Source organism: Cyrtonyx montezumae, unplaced genomic scaffold, assembly GCF_038088225.1.
Source record: "Cyrtonyx montezumae isolate F1298 unplaced genomic scaffold, pur_monq_1.0 scaffold_10, whole genome shotgun sequence".
NCBI lineage: Eukaryota > Metazoa > Chordata > Aves > Galliformes > Odontophoridae > Cyrtonyx > Cyrtonyx montezumae.
In genome coordinates, this window is record NW_027071826.1 from 4,143,782 (window position 1) to 4,163,585 (window position 19,804).

The 19,804-nt window shown below is 47.1% G+C and overlaps 1 protein-coding gene across 1 annotated transcript in view; it reads right to left on the bottom strand.

Annotated features, from left to right (window-relative positions):
- The window catches only part of TXNDC16 (thioredoxin domain containing 16), a 41,730-nt gene extending 22,309 nt beyond the window's left edge, over nt 1-19,421 (bottom strand). The window contains exons 1-12 of the mRNA XM_065748612.1: nt 19,375-19,421; nt 12,982-13,185; nt 11,669-11,751; nt 10,554-10,627; nt 9,736-9,810; nt 9,257-9,378; nt 9,002-9,092; nt 6,301-6,457; nt 4,526-4,692; nt 3,545-3,605; nt 2,043-2,184; nt 812-958 (exon numbers count right to left, since the gene is read on the bottom strand). Coding sequence (XP_065604684.1) covers nt 812-958; nt 2,043-2,184; nt 3,545-3,605; nt 4,526-4,692; nt 6,301-6,457; nt 9,002-9,092; nt 9,257-9,378; nt 9,736-9,810; nt 10,554-10,627; nt 11,669-11,751; nt 12,982-13,150 — 1,288 coding nt within the window. The 5' untranslated portion in view covers nt 13,151-13,185; nt 19,375-19,421. The remainder of the gene's footprint in view (nt 1-811; nt 959-2,042; nt 2,185-3,544; nt 3,606-4,525; nt 4,693-6,300; nt 6,458-9,001; nt 9,093-9,256; nt 9,379-9,735; nt 9,811-10,553; nt 10,628-11,668; nt 11,752-12,981; nt 13,186-19,374) is intronic.
- Between the last annotated feature and the right edge of the window lie 383 nt (nt 19,422-19,804).

The following is a 19,804-nucleotide window of genomic DNA, read 5'->3' on the forward strand; positions in this document are numbered from 1 at the left end:
CATCCTAGCCTCTATCAGAAGTAGTGTTGTCAGCAGAAGCAGGGAAATGATCACCTCTCCATACTTAGCCCTGGTGAGGCTGCACCTTGTGTGCTGCGTTCAGTTTTGGACCCCTGACTGCAAGAAAGACACTGAAGCCCAGGAGCATGTCCAGAGAAGGGCAATGAAGCAGTGAGGGGTCTGGAGCACACGACTGTGACGAGCAGCTGGGGGAGCTGGGATTGTTCAGTCTGGAGAAGGCTCAGAAGAGACCTTATTGCTCTCCGTGCCTGCCTGAAGGGAGGCTGTAATGAACGGGATTGGCCTCCTCTCTTGTGTAACTAGTGATAGAATGAGAGAGAATGGTCTCAAGTTGCACCAGGGGAGATTAAGACTGGAAGTTAGGAAATAATTCTTCTCCGAGAGGGCACGTGCTGGAATGGGCTGCCCAGGGAGGTGGTGGAGGTGTTCAAGAAACATGTAGATGCTGTACTGAGGGACATGGTTTAGTGGGAAATAATGGTGACAGGTGAACAGTTGGACTGGATGATCTTAGAGGTTTTTTCCAACATTGGTGATTCTCTATGGTTCTATGATTTGGTCCCTGTAGAAGGAAGACGGAAAAACGATGAACACTGACGTACTTTATTCTGAGATATTGTCTTCAAAGAATATCAGCCAGTGAAAGGAACTGATTTAATCTGACTGCTAACACTGGGTAAGGGCCCATAGGACAGGATGCAGCACATATTTATCATTTACACTTGTCTACAAGTGTGGATCACCACACTGTGGAAAGTGTAGAGAGCAGCACGAGCATAGTCATACTCACAGCTGGCATAAAACAGCACCACTGTCTGGGCAGCTTTCAACATGGCAGAGTGAAAGGTCTCTTCTGTCAGGGTAAGGATCTGATCCAGGGGCAGCTCTCGCTTCTTGTCCCTGGAAACTGCTTCCACCACCTGATCATCCTGCATGTCTGCATGGAGAAAAGCATGCACACAGGTCACAGGAGAATGCAGCTTCCTGCCTGCAATTTCACTGCAAAATTTTAGGAAGCCACCACCTCTCAGCATACACATGGTGGCTGCCAATTAAAAATTAAGTAACCACCTTACTGGGGAAATGGAAGGAACAGAGATAGTCTCACTGATATCCACACAAACTCATTGAAATGCTCCTATGCCACTTCACACCATTGCCCAGCTATATCCTCAGAACTGAACACTATTCTTAAACATGTTGGATATTTGCTCTTCTATGCTCCTTTGTCACTTTTTCTGCAAAACAAAAACAATTCTGTATGGAAAATAAATGTATTCAGGAAAAGGACTATAGAAGCCACTTTTCTCCCTGGGGAATGCAGTTCTGAAACAGCTGTTACAAAAACACACCTAAAACCTTCCCAAAGGGATTAATGGTTCTTAAGCTTTTCTTCTGAAGCTAGGACAGAAGCTGGACCCAATCAAACATCAGCAGCTCCTCCCTCACGTGCAACTGTTCCAATCTCAACTGCTGACTTTTTCCATGGTGTTTGCCCTAAAAATTGTGCCTGTCTGTCATGGAACTTCAGTGAACTACAGCGAATGAAAGAGCCAGTTTGTACAGACATTGTGTGACTGTGATAATCATAGTGACAGAATGACAAATTAGTTGAGGCTGCCAGGGACCATGAGGACAGCTGGTCCAACCCCTGCTCAAGCAGGGACACCCAGAGCAGGCTGCCCAGGCCCATGACCAGGTGGCTTTTGAAGATCTCCAAAGAGGAGATTCCACTGCCTCTCTGGGCAACCCACGCCAGTGCTCTGTCACCTACACAGTAAAAAAGTGTGTCCTGATGGATCCTCTTGTGCTCCAGTTTGTGCCCATCACCTCATGTCCTGGCACTGGGCACACTGAAGACAGCCTGGCTCTGTCTTCTTTCAGCTTCCCTTTGAACAGATGGTTTGTCATGGATTTGCATGAGTATTCTCTAATACTTTAACATGTCTGCATGTCTCTAGGAGTTGCTGACTGCATGTCCTATCTGGTGACAATGAGCTTTTCACTTTCTAGTTACATACCTTGATTTTCATTCTCTTCTTCATCCTCATCTTCCTCATCTTCATCCTCATTCTCCTGGATTTGTTCAACCTTGCTCTTATCTTCCACCAGAGTTATAACTTCCTCAGTGTCTTCCAAGACCAGGTATTTGACTGGCACTCCCTAAAGAGAATAGGAACAAAACATCACCCTGTCTCTCTTCTGTCTGCAAGTGAAACTCAGGGCTGATGGGGAATTTTAATTGAGAGGGAGTTTCAAATTCCCTCTCACCATCTAGTTTCTTATTTCTGGGGTATTTCAACAGATTCCTAAAGCTGCCAAACAAGGGATGTGTTTCTTTGGCCCAGTTTCACCTGCACGTTAGCTTTTTTCATTCCAGACTGCTATTTCCTTTTCAGGAAGTAATTGTAGCTACGTGGGATTTTGTGTCTGTAGCTGGAGTGGTGAAAGTGAACACCTGCTCCGCCTCCCAACATCTTAACACACAGCTACCGTGAGAAAAAGCCCAGAGGCCAAACGTGAATGAGGACAGGGTCCACTCTGCTGCCTGATCCCTAGCCTAGGTGGGTCAGGTTGGTCAGAGAACCCATCATGGAGTGGGAAAATGAGCAGAAGATCTTCTACCTCATGTAGCTCAACGAAGAATATTCCCAAGTGTAATGGGCTGCCAACCCACGGAAAGAAAAGTGCAAAATTCACTTCTGAGAAATGAGACCGTGTCAGCTTAAAACCAGTTCTGGCACTGTCTCAGGAAGAGGCACTTCAGAGAAAATGAATCTTATAACGAACTGAGAGAAGTGACAAACTGCTGGCACCTCCCATTGGTTCTAAGAGGAGAAACACAACATGCACATCTCTCACCAGGTCAGGGGAAGCCCTCAGGGGACACTCAGATTCAGGTCTGATCGTGTACTTTTGCAATCACTAGTGTGACAGTTCAAGTAATTCGGGGCAGTATCTGTTCCCTGACATTTGTTGCCTCACAAGCTGGGTCAGGTCCCTCCAGAGTTTAGCTCATCTTGATCAGTTTATTTTAATGTGGGCCCTGCCCTTTTCCCAGATCACTACCGGAGGCACTTGGTTACATCAGTTCAGCACAGACCTTTGGTTGTTTGCTTTCTTGGCTCTTAGTTTCATGCTCATTTCCTCTTCCATCTTTTGAACTCCTTTCCTAAGGGGCAAAGGGCCTTTAGAAGTCCAAATCTTATGAGAATTTACACTTGCACTACTACCTTAGTTAGTTCACAACCTTGTGTTGACTTAATGCACACTAGAGAGATCACTCTCTGATCAGAGCCCAAAAAAAACACTTCCATTTATCTCCTGTAAGCAGGCACAATTCCTCTGCAGCATCAAGCTCAGGCAGTTCCAAATACATGCATGCAGCTATGGAAAGACACCTCCCCTTGAGCTTCTGTGGGGGCTGTCAAATAACAAGAGGCAAGCAACACCTTAATACGCTCTTAAGAGCAGCATGTCCAGATAGGAGATAAGAGTTGTACGATAAAGAAATCCATCAAACCTCATCTGGTGTTTTAAGAGCGACGTTTGACCGCAGCAGAATGTTCAAATCCACGAGGTCCCTTTCAAAATACAAAGGGAACATCAGATGTTATGATGATATGCAAGGTTACATGCTCTGGAGCCTGCCTGTCTGATAAATACACCTCTCTCTGCTGTACCACATCCCCACAGAGCCATGCTTCTGGGCCCCAGAGTACATGCTGGAGCTCAGTCCACCTGTACTAAGAAGGCAGTGGAGAAACACGTTCCAAGTGACCTGGTGGGACTCACATGTGTGCTGCATAATATGCCTGTTTCCTGAGGGCTCTGAACTCCCTGTCTGTGATTCATGTCTTTGCTCACACACTGGTAACCACATCCCAGCGCAGCTGCTCGGATGGCAGACTCCAGCTTGCATGTAAATGCAGCCAAGAAGTACCTCTGCACAAGGAGATACCACGATGGCAGAAAGCCAGCCCACACCCATCCTCCCCATCCTTCCTCCTTCTTCCTCCACTGCACTGCTGCCAGCAGCACGAGAGCAGAGCAGACATGCCACCTCACGCTCCCAACCCCAAACTGCTGGATCCCCCTCCAAACTTCAAATACAGGAGGTGGCAGCTGCTCACAGGAATGTGTGTTTCTGACTTGTTGTGTGCTACAGGTTTCTCATGTATGCAGCCTGACTCTCTTTTTGTCTGTGCACTCCAAGTTTATCATTCTGAAGTTTCTCTTAGTCTATTTTTCTACTTCTAAATCAGCAACAGACTCAAATATTTCTATTCTTCTCAACAACCTGATACCAAACTTACTAGATTTTGCAGAAGTCCTCAAATACAACATCTTCTCACAAGATATAACTTAGTTTTACTGCTTCTCATACAAATCAGAGTAAGACCTCTGACCATGATCCTACTGTCATTACTGAGCAGTAAACAAGCTCAGAAACAGCAGAGGATAAAAAAAAAAGAGAATCCTCCAAACGTTGGAAAGCAAATACCTGGACAAAATGGCAACTCCTGCCTTCCCCAGGAGTTTCCAGGCCAAAAATTCTGCTGTTCTTTTGTCTGCCTCATAGGTTTCTTTCTGGCTGAGGATAAACACAAGTGGTAGCCCAAGCTGTAAGTGAACAGTGGAAACTTTCTCTGGGTCCTCAGCAACTTCAGTCTGGAAAAGATACACGGTTACACTGCAATATCTTCCAATATTTGAATAAATTTTTGCTCTTTTCCACCCAATGTCTATTTTAACATAATTTCTTTGAATTTGTTGCTGAAATTGGTCAGCAAGCTCAAAAGTAATTGGAAAGGAAAGCACAGAAGTCTTATCTTCTGAGGAAAACTGCTGGAAAAACCAATCACCAGATTGTCATCAGTTTAAAAATTGTTGGAAGTTGACATTAAGAACCAGGAAATACTTCCTCACTGAACCTAGGAGATGGCTCACAGCCTGCAGTTTCTAAGGCCAACAGGTAACCTGGAAGGCTGATCTCCTGCACAGCCCAAACCACCACGTTCTCTGCAGTCACAGAAATAAGAATATTCTCCAGAAAAAGCCTCCAGCTCTGATTCTAAAACATCCATTGAGCCCTGATAATTCTAACCTTTCATGATCCTCTCTGGGCATTAGTATCCATGTTCTTTGTGACCTAGCAACTCCTGACATCAAATGTCCATTAACTACTCTTTGTCTGGCAACCATTCCCAAGGGCAGTTTGAAAACCCTGTCTGTCAAATACAAGAGCTGGCATCCTTTCCCTTTCTTTCTTTGACGTGCTGCTTCATTGTAACATGGAGCTGCTTAATAAAGTGCCTTCTCTCCACAGGCCTCATCCAGAAGGCCAACTGAAGGAGGCCCTTCCCAGCTCATAAGTTCATAAGTTCATAAGTTCATAAGTTCATAAGGTTGGAAAGGACCTATAAGATCATCTAGTCCAACCATCCTCCTATCACTATCTCTACCCAACTACTAAATTAAGTCCTTAAGCACCTCATCTAAACGCTTCTTGAACAGCGCTAGGGATGGTGCCTCAACCACCTCCCTAGGCAGGCCATTCCAGTGCCTGACCACTCTTTCAGAAAAGAAATGCTTCCTGAGGTCTAATCTAAATCTTCCCTGGCGCAACTTGTGGCCATTCCCTCTCGTCCTGTCATTACTTATCAGGGAGAAGAGGCCTACCCCCTCCTCACCACAACCCCCCTTCAGGAAGTGGTAGAGTGCTATAAGGTCTCCTCTGAGCCTCCTCTTCTCCAGACTAAACAATCCCAGCTCCTTCAGCCGCTCCTCATAAGACTTGTAAGCTCATCCATCCATGCTTTCTGCTGGGCATAGTTGTCACCAGTGACAACTGGAGCCCTGCTGAAGTTCAATGCCTCATGACAGACACTGCTGTCTGTCTCTGGGTGCTGATGCTCCTGTGAGGAATGCAGAAGTGCCAGCAAAATCCAAAGTGCACCTCCAGCCCATTTTGAACAAAGCACAATTCCACTCGTCGTGCTTACACACTACAGCAGGAGCACACATAGGCCTGGGGATCCCTGAAAAGGAGGACCAGGCAAAATTAGCAGTGTAATGGAGTGGTGCTCAGATCCAGGATCAGGTCTGCTCTTTGCCTGAACTCAGCCTGGGAGCTTTACCACTAACTTCACGGAGAAGGGGCAGATTCTCATGCTCTGCCTTGTCCTGTGCTCACACTTCCCTCGACCTCACACCTGCCCCAACTGCCCTCACACTGCTCAGCCTGGGTGAGTGCATCATTTCTCCTTCCCATCATACCACGAGAGGAGCTCCCATGAGTTTGAGGTGTCTGTGGATGTTTAGCACTGTCAGATCCTGCTCCAAGGGTGTCCTCCTGCAGGGCTGGGCCAGGTCTGTGGCCTTCTGGCAATGGCAGAACAACAGCTGGGCAGACGATGCATCAGGCTCGGTGCTGCTGTGAGAGAGAAAACAAAAATCACACTGAGCTAGTAATCCACCATGGAGTATTAAAGCATCCTGACAGAATAAGAGTTTTGCTGCCATGTTTTACAAGACAGGTGATCCTCTAGCTCAGGGTGTGACTGGCTCATGGGACCTGCTACCAACAGGTACACTTGTGTCCAGGCACTGTTAAGAATTATGTTCACTGAAGGCTCAGGTTTACCACGTATAAATGACCTCAATCCAAGAACAGCTGGCTCAGCTTGAAAATGACACAAAACAAAGCTTTTCTTCAATCTGACCAGCCACACTACTCCAGTAAGGAGCCTGGAACGAGAAGGACAGCTTGAATACAAGTTTGCTCATGTCTTTTACCTCATTGATGACATCTGACATGCTGCATAAGGAATATTTCACCTTTTGAACAGCTTTGGTTTTGACTATCCCAAAGGAAGCAGTGAAATCAAGTTCCCTCCATGGCTCCTTGGCTTGTGGTTTCTGGTACCAATGCCTACAGTGCTACCTGGCCTGTGGGTCAGGTCTGAGAAGTCCTCTGCATTCATTCCACTGGCTCCAAAATAGGGATCACCTTTATTTGTAAAGGGGCTTTAAGATCTCTCCGTGGAAGAATGAGGTGCTGCATTAAGACACCAAAGCCTGCTGTCTGAACTCTGCTTTTGGGAGGAAGCCATATCCTGTCCAAATGACAACCATGCCATCTAGTGGCTGCCACGAAACGCCATCCCTGATCATGAGCCACCACAGATGGGATGCAAAAGCAACCAAACTGTAGTGTAAATGCTTTGCTGAAGATACAGCACGTTACCTGATATTCCCACTTTCTTCTCTCCCTCCCAGCTTCCCGACTGCAGTATATCATGCCAGCAGCAACTCACATTATAATCACAGAATCATAGAACTACGGGATGGTTTGTAAAGGACCTTTAGGTTTATCTAGTGCCACTCCCTCCCTTGGGCTGGTCATCCCACACCAGATCAGGCTGCCCAGGGTCCCATCCAGACCAGCCTTGAATGCTTCCAGGGATGGGGCACCCACAGCTTCTCAGGGCAGCCTCTGCCAGGGTCTCACCACTCTCTGAGAAAAGAATTTTCTCCTTACATCTAAGTCAGATCTCCCCTCTTTTAGTTTAAAACCATTCCCTCTTCTCCTATTGCTATCTGCTTGTATAAAAAATCAGTCCCCCTTCTGTTGATAAGCTTCCTTTAAGTACTGGAAGGCCTCAATGAGGTCTCCCCAGAGCCTTCTCTTCTCCAGACCTCATCTCCCTCAGCCTTTCTTCGTAGGTGAGGCGCTCCAGGCCCTAAAAGCATTTTCGTGGTACTCCTCCATATCTGCTCCAGCAGAATTAAAGGATCTGCCCTTCTAACCCAGCTCCTCCTGTTACAGAAGGGATGATGTGAGCTGACCAGGCCCAGTGACACCATCAGGTGGGAAGTCTCAACTACAACACTGCAGGGAGCACCATCTCATCAAGTTAAAATCTGCAGAACTCACAGCTGCTGGAAGTTGTGGAGATTACAAGCAAAAATGTGTTTTTAAAAAAATTATTTTGTTGTTAACATCATAATACACTTTCAACTTCCATGTCCTGAATCCTGAAACCTTTCACTGCCAGAAGGTATGAGGCTGCATGCAACACATTTGTTTCCTCATATCCCTTGTTAAGTATCAGTGGCCAAGGCATGAGGTAAGAGAGCTGAGTGGGCTTTTCTCAGGCTCACCTTAACAGTTCTTACACTTCTCAGCTGGACAGATTTGTTCAATAAAGAACGAGGCAGATTTAGGCCTGAGTGTGTCTTAAGATTATAACATCAGCTATATCAGCCCCTATGAAAATCAGTGGGCTACCAGCCCAGGCCAATTTAGTGTGTCCAAACTGCATGGGGAGAAGATCAAGAGGGTCTCAGTAGGAAGGGCACACTTGTCCTGCAGAGACTCCAGTATGACCTCACCAACTGTGCCAGTTTTTTTTTAATTTCCAGGGAGTCCATGGAGATTTGATCAGTTAGCTAAGGAATGGAGATAATGGGCTCTTCTCCTATAAAATCCCATTGATGAGCAGTCACAAATGACTTGGCTAGTCCAAATCCAGTTACACAAGCAGCAAATGGTGTTGGAAAAGCAAAAGAGATCTGGCTGTGCATCCTTAGTTGTTACTCTACCATCACCCCAGGCAGGCTCTTTTACCTTGAGATGCAAAATGCACATGCAGACTTTGATCTCATTGACATTCAAGGGTGCTGAGACTAGTTAACACTGCCAGTTGGATGGAAAGAAGATTTCTAAATACCCTCGAGTAACCCAAGCTGCTCTCTCACTGGAAACCATCCGTCTTATTCTCCAACTCAGCAAGAGGCCAGCAGTGAGCCTAATGTGTAACAGGCCTGGTGATATTTAGACACTTTAAACTTAGGTTAAGTGGTTCTCTTCTAAGGAAAATGATTTTTCTCTCACATAAGTCATCAAGGATGCCAGTCCATGATTTGATGTGACCATCTGAAAAGGTTGAGAAGAGCAAGAGGTATCTGGACATACCCAGCACCTTTCAGCAGGGCCACTTCCGTTGTCAGAACAAACTGGTGGACAGTTCCATAGACAAAAGCCACCTCCATCACAGCTCTGTGCTCTGCAAAGAGAAAAGCATGACTAACTCGCTGCTGCAGCTCACTCCAGATCTCCCCTTTGAACCTTTCAATTCTCCATTTGCAAGATTCTTTCAAAAACTCTCTCCCACCTAAGAAAGAAATGGCTCTGGAAGGAGAGCAAAGGTGAAAAGCAAAGTGTCAATACCTGCTGTTCCAGTAGCTGGTACATATGCAAAGACCATGTTTGATTTCCCTTTCAATGCATTTTCTACATTCTGAAGATCCGTCAGCGTTTCAACATATTTAACTTCATTAAACAGCAGGGCACTGAGAAGCCAAAAAAACTCATTATCAACTGTTTTAATATAAAATATGCAGCTATATAACTATGACTGGAAAAAGATACAAAGGTAGAACTCCAGCTTCTACCTTTGTATCTTTTTCCTTTCTTATTCTTGCAGATGCAAGATTAACAACCAAACACAGCTGCCCAGATGTGTTCTGGTGAGCCATCACCTGACAGGCACTGATTTAATACAAACAAACCAGACCAAAGTGAGAAGCAGCCATCCACTTGGCTAAAAGCAGTGTCAGGAATATGTGGAGTTTCTATTTATGCAGAGCTTTCTATCAACAAGTAAATATGAGAAGTAAATGATTTCACAGAGATGAATCTGTACTTACAAGAGAACATTAGCAACAATGGAGTTCACATCAAACAAGGCATCGGTAGGGAATTCTCTGATCAGCATGTTACCTCTGGGAAGGGAAGGAAGAGTATTAACAAAGAAACCAAGAAGGATTAGATATACATACTAAATTTACTTCTCCTGTATTGAACAACTCGTGACATCTGCCGGAAAGAAAATGTCAGGATTGAACATGGGGAGTTCTGAGATGAACCCTCTCCTCCACTGTCATGCACATCCATCAATGACAACTGAACTCATCAGGTCTGAAAAACTCCTCCAGTTCTCTGAAGAGGGATCAAGAACCACACATTCCCATCCAAGGCAGATGAGCTAATCACACTAATAGGAAGAGCACCAAAGAATGTTCCTTTCTCGAACTAGATCCAAAATTTAGCACACTGAATGTAGCCCTGGGGGATCTGGTGGTAGGAGCCCTCGGGATAGAAGGGTTGACAGAGGATTGCTCTGATCATTTCTTGTAACAGAACAGGTATGTGCTGATAAAAAAGAACATGGGGCAGGAAAGGGAGTTTCATGTTGAGGACAAAGCATGGGGTGGAGGGGCCCTGGGCAGCCTGATCTAGTGGGTGGCAATCAGACTATGGCAGGGGTTGGAGCTGGGTGGGCTTTAAAGTTCCTTCCAACCCAACCATTCTGTAACTATATTACACTATGAACCTTTTGCTGAACTCTCTATGCCACGTGGCTCCTCTCTTCCTATGCAGACACCTCTACTCCCTGACACCATTTCATCTAAATCTTTGTACTTGAAAGCAATCACCGTGCAGAGGTCAGGCAGCTCCCCCTCACCTGAACAGGTAAGCTTTCCTTAATGCATTTTCTCTTCCACAGTATCTTGAGACATCCTCTTTGGGACACTTAACCTAGACATTGAAAACATGTCATCAGTCACTCATGTCCACAAATGATGACAAACATACAGCACCACTGCTTTCTCCCATTCCAGAGTGTAAATACAAGCCTTTTCAAACCTGCCTGGGAGAGAAAATACAATCACACAGTAAGATGGACAGAATCCATTGCTGTGGACTGGAGTTTGTATTTCAGTTCCTCAGCTCAATTTGGGTCAGGCAGTATTAAGAGATCTCGTGATCTGCCAAGTACATTCAAAGGGACAGACCACTACTTGCTCATTGTGCTCGGTCTGTATCTGGAGGCAATGAAACACACACATATACAAGTACTTGTTACAAAATCTGATTGTACTTCCCACGTTCGTAATTCACTCTCTTAAATCTGCATGAAGTTTCATTAAAAAAAATCTCTTTAGCATTTACTGCATTGTATAGAAAGGAAGTGATCTGATCCCATTCAAGGCTCTTCATAGCTCAAGCTTCCTCTCTCCTAGTGCACAAGCAAGAGAGAGCTGTGCAGGTCTTGTACTCTGAGTGAATCAGCAGGCTCTCTTGTGCAACACAGTGGGGATCGCACTCTTCTCTGTACCATGTTTAGGGTACACAGCAAAAGCTAAGTAACACCACACATAGCATACTTGGGAAATCAGATTAGATGAGCCAACTATGCTCAATACATGACACTTCCCACAACAAAGGCTGATCTTCTAGAAAAATATGAGAAGTCAAATATCTCTTACACCCATGAATGCTAATTGAAGCTCTGTTTGGAGTGTGGACAACATAAATAAAGGAATCTGCCCTTGTCCCACAGACAGAAAGTGTGACACAACTCACACGAAGAAGGTGTGATGCTTTTTTTTTTTTTTTGTAGTGTAGTTACTACCGGCCAGGGCAAAGGAAAAAATTGGATGCTTTGCCACAGCCAGAACACATTTTCTTGTGGGGTCCCTCTGCTTTCCATCACCAAAGGTTAAGTGCAGATGACTTCTGACAACCCCACAAACAGCCCTGCAGAAATACTCTGTTCCACTCCTTGTTCTCATTTACCTTTACCACTGAAATGCCATAGTCGTGCAGAGCCTCAACTGAGTTTTCAATCTGCTCCAAGAAGGGCTGGGCACCAGGAGAACCTGAAACAACAAAATAAAGCTGTTTTCAATCCTTTCTCCTTGCAGACAAGGAAACAGAAGAGAAGAACAACCCTTTTCTCTCTGGCAATGCTAGCCTTTCTGGGAGTATCTCACTCCCCTTTCAGACTAAGGTCACAGTCTCTCTGCGACAAGGGGAAGGATGGGCATCAGTGTAGCTATTCTTTATGGATGATCCCTGAATTCAGATGGATTTCTGTCCTCTAAGCCACTATGACATTCCCAGATGACAGAGATCCCCAAGCAGCACGATATCCTCTGCTTAGCGCTGCAGGACACACTGAAAAGCAATACAGCTGCACTGAGCAGCAGTGGTGATGCTCAAGGATGCTGCATGCAGGCTTTGGCAGGTGCCACTAGGAACTGCCCACGTGCCCTGTTATTGCCTTCAGGGCAAGCACTGTCTGTGCTCTGGCATGGTAACAGCATGATGAAGTCCCCAAGTGAACATCTTCAGGATATTTGTGCAGGCCTGAGTGAGAATAAATAGGGAGCTGTGGTATGCTGAAGGCAGTGTGTGAAGAGTGGGAACTGTCTGAGGGAGACAGAGGGACTGGAAGTGGTTTTGTTAGACATTCTTCTGCTGGACAGCAAGTCCTTACAGAGTGCACAAGAATATCTTCCTGCCATGCAGTGGTACAGCACTCACACAGTGAGGCCTTGCTCTTACTCAGAGTGTTTACAGAAACAAAACTAACCATGGGCAGCACCATGAATACCTGCAGGCTCCCCACTTTCCTTTCTGACACACCCAGCCAGCCCCTCAGTACTGATGTGGGAGCAGCGTTGGTGTCTCAGCCCACATCTGGGTCTCTGGGAAACAACACTTGGGAGTCATGGAGGAGCAGAACTAGAAAGGCAAGGGGATAGAACTCCTTGTAATTACTCTGGGAGGTGCTTTGGAAAAGAAACTCAGCCCCTTTCAGGGAGTAGCTCCTTACAGGACATATGGAAAACTAATGAAGAGGCCTGAAGGAGTGTGTCTAGGGACACAACCAGGAAAGATCTCATCCCTAGACACCTCTGTCTACGAGGAGCACTCAGGAGCTATGCAAACAGATTTGGCAGCTGAGTTTGACCAGCTCTTCAAAATAGCTTTGAGTTTAAAAATTTCAGGAACTGTCTCTTCGTTATCCCACTTTCACACACACTCTGAAATGAGTCTTTCCTGAAAACCTAGGATGGTGTAAATGCATGCCAGTGAATACATACCATTATGGAGAAAATAAGCCAGGGAAGCCTTGCTGGTTTGCAAGCTACTGAAATACTCGTGTGGGCTCAACTCCTGCAGCAGACTTGCACTTCCCAGCATTGGAATGGAGACAGCACAGAAGAGCAGGAAAGAGAAGGAAGAAACCCCTCCATCCTTCTGAGCTGACATGGTTATTACCAGCTACAGGCACAGAAGAGCCACAACTGGAAAACAAACAAACAAAACATACAAATATACATATACACACACATATCATATATATGAACACGTATATGAATGTTTTCTGTTCAGGTAGGAGGAGCATGACTGTAATTTACACTGTGATCGCTGTACAAACAACTGGAGGAAGTCATGAACTAGTTATTAGAACAGCAGGTGACTCACACATCCATGAAGATGACAGCAAAGGCCATACCCTTTCATTTGAGCAGTATCTGCAAGTGCATAGACCCCCACTGCTTTCAGTTTAATGTTTCCTTCCCTTTTTTTTTCACTTTGGGTCAAACAGAAATTACACATGCAGACAGAGAACAGTGACAGTAGGATACACTCTCCCAGTGTCTGCCCCATCTCTCTGCAGTTCAAGGTTTCAGTTAAACCAAATGGGACGTTGCTCCACATCATGTCTTGCTCAGTGCTGCCTCACTTTTTTCTGTCACCAGTGACAGCGGAGCAAAATCCATGACACATGCCAGGCTGCAGGACAGGCCTGGCAGCCTCCCTCTCACTTTGGGACTCTACATGGAGATGTCTGGGAGGAAAGCCAAGAAAAGTTGTGAGATGTCTCAGAGAATGAGGCAAAGACCAAGTGTGCAAGCTTGCTTCTAGGCTTCACCAGCAGCACTCCCCAAGGTGCCTTGCCACAGCTGTGTAACTCCTCCTACTTGGATTAAAGGGCTATGGAGAGATATGGACAACAAGCTCTGACTAAGTGTGCTACAGGATGAGAAAACAACTTCTTGCCACTTAATTCCCCTGCTTAACACCAAGCTCTCTTGCAGCTTGCTCTTTGGGTACTCCTCTTTGCTGCTGAGCATGCTAGAGCAAGGCTGGTTCCTGGTCAGCAGCGAGACAAAGCTGGAATTCAAGCCTTGAAGAAGCTGTTTGCTTCATGTTATGAGCTGCAGCTGTTTTCCTTAACAAACGTTCCTGTGTACATGGACTACTATTCCTTCCAGTGCCATGTCAGATGCTGTCAGTTTGTTATTGCTGCTCTGTTATGAACCCAAAGTCAGATGCTCAGAAACAAGCAGGCAAAGTCCCTCTGCCTTGCTTCAAGAGCAGGCAACGAAAGCAAGGCATGATCAACCTTCAAAAGCCTCCTTCTTTCTCACTCATGTATATGAGGTGTTCGGTTAAGGCCCTAACAGCACAAAGGAACAAAGACAGCTGAGAAAGGAATTAAATCTTTTCATCTAAAAGTCTCCAGTCCTCTCCTTCGTACTTTGGGATGTGCCAGGCATTTCTGGTTCTTTGCCCTCCCATCTGTTCATCTGGCTTACAGAGGGGACAGAGATCAAGGGGATGGGGGGATGTTTACTGAATGACAAACTTAACTACAGCAGGATGGAAAAATAAGCTCAAGCCTGGCATGTGAGAACCAGCCCAGGTCAAATGGGAAAGTTTACTACCAAGAAGGTAAAGCCAGAGGAGCAGCCCACCATGACTCCAGTACTTTGCAGCCTGGTACCTGGAGGAGGGTGCTTGCAGTTTAAGACACAACTCCAACTTCTTCCCACTTCCTCATCCTCTTACCTGAGCCCTTGCTGGGTTATGCAGGCTCCAGCCCTCTGGTTCTCCCAGCCCAGCCTCTGCTTCCACAGTGTGCAACTCTCCCAGGCATACACAGGGATTTCAGAATCGCTCACTGGAGGGAACATAAGGCAAGATTAATCCATGTTACACCCACGCTCAGGAGAGACTCGAAGCACCTGGATTTTGGATTTCCTTCTCCCTATGTAAATCATGCCTCATAAATGTGTCCAAGCTGCTAACCACTGAAAGCACATCTCCTCACAGGAGAAGAATCTGTTGTCAGTCTGCTGACTGCTCCTTCAGCCTCAGTGTTACAACAGCCTTTACCCGCCCAGCTAGAAATCTGGCAGTGATTATATCCCTTTGCTCATATCCCGTCACCCTCCTCCCACCATTTCCCATTTTGCCCTGCAATCACACGTAAGGCCCCTGAGCACATCTGGCCTTAAAACTACTGTAAATCCAGGCCTGCCCCGCCCTGGAGGTGCAGCCACTGGCTGGCTCAGCCTTCCCACCAACATTTAGTAAAACCAGGTTTCCTGGCAAGTCTGAAGATTCAAATACTTCTCTGAAGTCAAAATAAAGCCCGAGTACGCCCAACCATAAAGCAGAATCAATAAGGGACCAACAGCACCAGGGGATGAAAAGCTGTCTTCAAAGCACACAGAGCTTCATGGTGGAACACTGGAATTGTCATATGGGGAAGGAGAGAAGCACCTCTGAGGAGGACATCAAGAAGAGCTTGGACAAAGGACAGCTCAGACAGATGCAGTGCAGTCTCAGGGCAGAGGTCTCTGAGAGCTTCCCCAGTTCCACTCTCTCTGCTCTGAACCTCGCACAGGTTCAGAGAGGCAATGTGCAATGCCACTGGGGAGACTGCTGTGTAGTGAGTCATGCAGTGACCAGGCACAGCTCCATCTGGGTGTTAAATGTCACCACCGATATCCAGCCATCCATACTCAGCATCTGCTAGATTATTCAGCTTTTAGGCCATTTCCTGTGTCACATCTTTTCCAACAAGGGGAGATTAACACCACGAGATTGGAAACAGCCTGAAGTCCCTACAGCAGCCACTTGCAAGATTACCAGGGATGTGTGAAAATACCAGGGATGTGTGAACTGGCCCTTGTTACAGCAGTGACTCCAAGGGAAAGGATCTCACCAAGAACCCGTGAGGATCCAGGGAACAGGTACAGCAAAAAATCCTAACAGTGCCCTGCTCTTGGCAGCCACAGGCAGCAGGGATGAGCTGCATGCTTGCTTTGGCTGCTGTCGTTCAGGGAAGGGTTCTGTGTCACTTGGGGCAGCCTAGCACATCACAGCCAGTGTGCAAGGCCTGGTTCATGTTTTTACTGTTATACCTTCCAGACAAAGCCAGATAAGATGGTTAGGGCCTCCACAGATTACCTAAAATAAGAGAGACACATTGGCATAAATTACTTGCTGATTTCGCTCGGGATTCCTGCAGTGGAATCCATGGGCTGGGATCCCCTCACCACCTCTGATGACAGTTCTAATTGTTAATTGTCACTACGTAGTTTTGCTGGAATAAAGAGCTTATCAGTCAGCCCCCTTCCAAATTTCTGAAGGCAAATTCTTTGACCCTGGTGAAAAAGGTGAAAAAGCTGCTGCTCCTCAGCCTTTGGAGTGGTGACAGTGCTGAGCTGGTTCTTCACTGCTTCGGAATTGTGTGGAAACCAGCTTCAGAGCAGGAAAGACTGCTTAGGGGAAGGGAACCAAAGCAAAAAGGGTCAACAAAAAGCTCTTTTTGGGGATTTCTGAAGCCAGCAAAAGTGCTTTGCCTGTGCTGGGGGCCTGCTAGGTGAGCGTGGTCAGAGCAGGCACTGCCCACCCTCAATCAGGCTGCCAGGCCGTGAGGAGCCTCAGGGAGGGCAGCAGCTAGCTGCCACACAGAGCACCCAGGGCATTTGTGCACCTTGCTCCCTCTGCTGAATCACAAGGTGAGTCTGATTGCTTTAAGTGATTAAAGATCATGGGCGCTCATCCTAACTGACCCTACTTGACCCTCGAGTCGCAAGGGGTCAGTTCCTTGTAGAGACCCAGCCATGGTTGCTACCCGGCCAAAGGCTGTTAGAAAAACTGTGGGTACCCAGACAGAAGAGCAGGAGGAATTAGAAATCCGTGTTCAGGCAGGAGATTATGATCTGCAGGCAATTACAGAGACATGGTGGGACAGATCACGTGAGTGAAATGCGGTCATGGATGGCTATGTCCTTCTCAGGAAAGAAAGGCCAGCTAGACAAGGTGGTGGAGTTGCTCTGTACATGAAAGGGCAACTAGAATGTACTGAGTACTGTCCAGAGGCAGACAAGGAATGAACCGAAAGGTTGTGTGTGAAAATTAAGGGGCAGGCTAGCATGGGTGATTCTGTTATGGGTGTCTGTTACAGACCACTGGATCAGGATGAGGAAGTTGACAAAGTCTTCTACAGGCAGCTGATGGCTGCCCTGCAATTACAGGCCCTGGTTATTGTGGGGAGTTTTAACTACCCAGATATTTGATGGAAGGCCTACTCAGCCAGCCATACACATCCCAGGAGGTTCCTGCAGCGCGTTGATGATGATAACTCCCTGATGGAAATGGTGGATGAGCCAACTAGGAGAGGAGCACTGCTGGATCTTTTTTCCATTAACAAGGAGGGTCTGGTTGAAGTGATGAAGGTTGAGGGCAGCTGTGGTTGCAGCGACCATGAGATGGTGGAGTTCAGGATCTTATGTGGCAGGAACAGAACGCCAAGCAGAATCACAGCCCTGGCCTTCAGTAGGGCCAACTTTGGCCTTTTCAAGAGGTTGCTGGGGGAAATCCCATGGGACAGGGTACTTGAAGGTGAAGGGGCCTGAGATAGTTGGTTAGCATTCAAGGACCACCTCTTCTCTGCCTCCACTCTGCCCTGGTGAGACTGCATCTGGAATCTAGTTCATTTCTGAACCCCTCAACTCAAGAAGGACAGGGAACTGTTTGAGAGTCCAGTGCAGAGCCACAAAGATGATTAAGGGAGTGGAACATCTCCCTTATGAGGAAAGGCTGAGGGAACTGGGGCTATGTAGCCTGGAGGAGACTGAGAGGTGACCTCAATAATGTTCATAAATATATGAAGGGTGAGTGTCAGGCAGATGGAGCCAGGTTCTGCTCAGTGACATCCAATGACAAGACAAGGGGGAAAGGGTGCAAGGTGGAACAGAGGAGGTTCCACACAAATATGAAGAAAATCTTCACTGTGAGGGTAACAGTACACTGGAACAGGCTGCCCAGAGAGGCTGCAGGATGCCCTTCTCTGGAGACATTCAAAACCTGCCTGGATGCATTCCTGGGTGACCTAATCTAGGTGTTCCTGCACCGGCAGGGGGATTGGACTGGACGATCTTTCAAGGTCCCTTCCAATCCCTGACATTCTGTGATTCTGGGAAAGGGGCCACGCTCACCCGTACCATGGAAATGAACTATCTGCTGGCCAATTCCACCTGCCCCTTCTACACATCAGTCTGTGGAGGAGGCATGTATTGGGACCTGTGACCAGAAGAAGGCAGGTGATGTTCTCATCCCAACCAATTCTGATTACAGCACTGTTCTCTCATCACATGCTCTCGTGGCTTTGCCCCTTCAACCATGGAAAGATGTTTATTTTTACACTGAGTATACCAAAAAGCATCCCAGCCCCACGTAACCAATGCTAGAAGCCCAAAGCAGAGTCATGTGCTGCATCCCGAGGGAAGTAAGAGCCTAATTGCAACAGTATTACTCCAGTATTTATCCACAAACACTTTCAAGCCCAAGGGCTGACAGGCTTTTTGTGCACAGTTACACTTTTTACAAACAGCATTTTAAGGACATTGAGGACTTCTATGTAATCAGTCTGCTGCACAAAGCAGCGTGAGGACAGCTCATGTGACTGGAGGCACATCTGGCACATTAAGTCATATGATAACAGAGCTCCTCTCCCACAGTAACACTTCCCCCAGTGTCTCTTTGTGCTGCTGCCTCTCCCCTACTCTGTGATCCACAATCCAGACATGCTGGGCTCTCAGACCCCACATCAGGCAGGCACAAGTCCTGGGCAGGACAGAGGCCCTGGTGCATGTATTTAAGATATGGGGCTTGAATAAGAGGTGGCCCACAGGGCAGGCTACTGTGAGCTACAGGAGTGGGGTCTTTCAGCACAGGGAGCCTTTTGATTTCTCAAGGGTCGTCAACAGGTATGGGAAAAAACGTTTAAAGCAAGATAATCCTCACCTGTTGCCCAGTGTGCTTTGTCTTGCTGGATTTCTCTCACCAATGTCCTCATGCTGCTCCCCCTGCCAGGGCCTGGCCTCCTGTCTGCAGGACACCCTGGAAAGGGGCCTTCAGCCACTTCCCTGGGTTTCACTTTCATTTTCACTTTCAGGTCCCACTTCCCACCACCTAGGAGCTCCTTGTTTACTGGTCCAGCAGCCAAAGCAGCCTCACCCCTCTGCCCACAACGGGAGAGACAGGCTTCACTGCTAGTGCACAGCAGACAGCTCATGCCTTGCCCGTGTCTCTGCCCAGCCTGTCCGTGAGGACCTTCTCACAGCTGGCACTGTGCCGGTAGATGTTATTGCTGAGCTGCCTGTAAGGTGGCTTTTAAAGATGTCACATACCTGGTGGGCACTGCTTCCAGCAGCACGTTGAAGTGCTCCTCCCTCGTCCCCAGGTACAAGCAGAGCACTGCGTGTGAAGGTCTCCAGTAGGCTCCCGCAGACCCGCACGGCGTTTGTGGCCTGGCTGTATGGCACAAGAACCTGCAGGTAGCCCCGTCCAACACTTTGGCAATGGGATGTCCGAAATAAAGCTGTGCTGATCCGAACCTTGCAATGATGGGATCTCTGAGCCCTGGACCGAGATCTCCTGGTCCTGAGGGGAGTTTCTGGGCTATCCACCTGCTTGCTGCAGCCTCTGGGCTGTGTCGATAGCCACAGGGATCTCTGCACAGAAAAAGAATAGAAAGAAGAGGGTCTCTGAGCTACACCCAAACACTCATAACACAGGAGACCCAACCTGCACCTACAGCAGCAGGGCTTCCCCTCACAC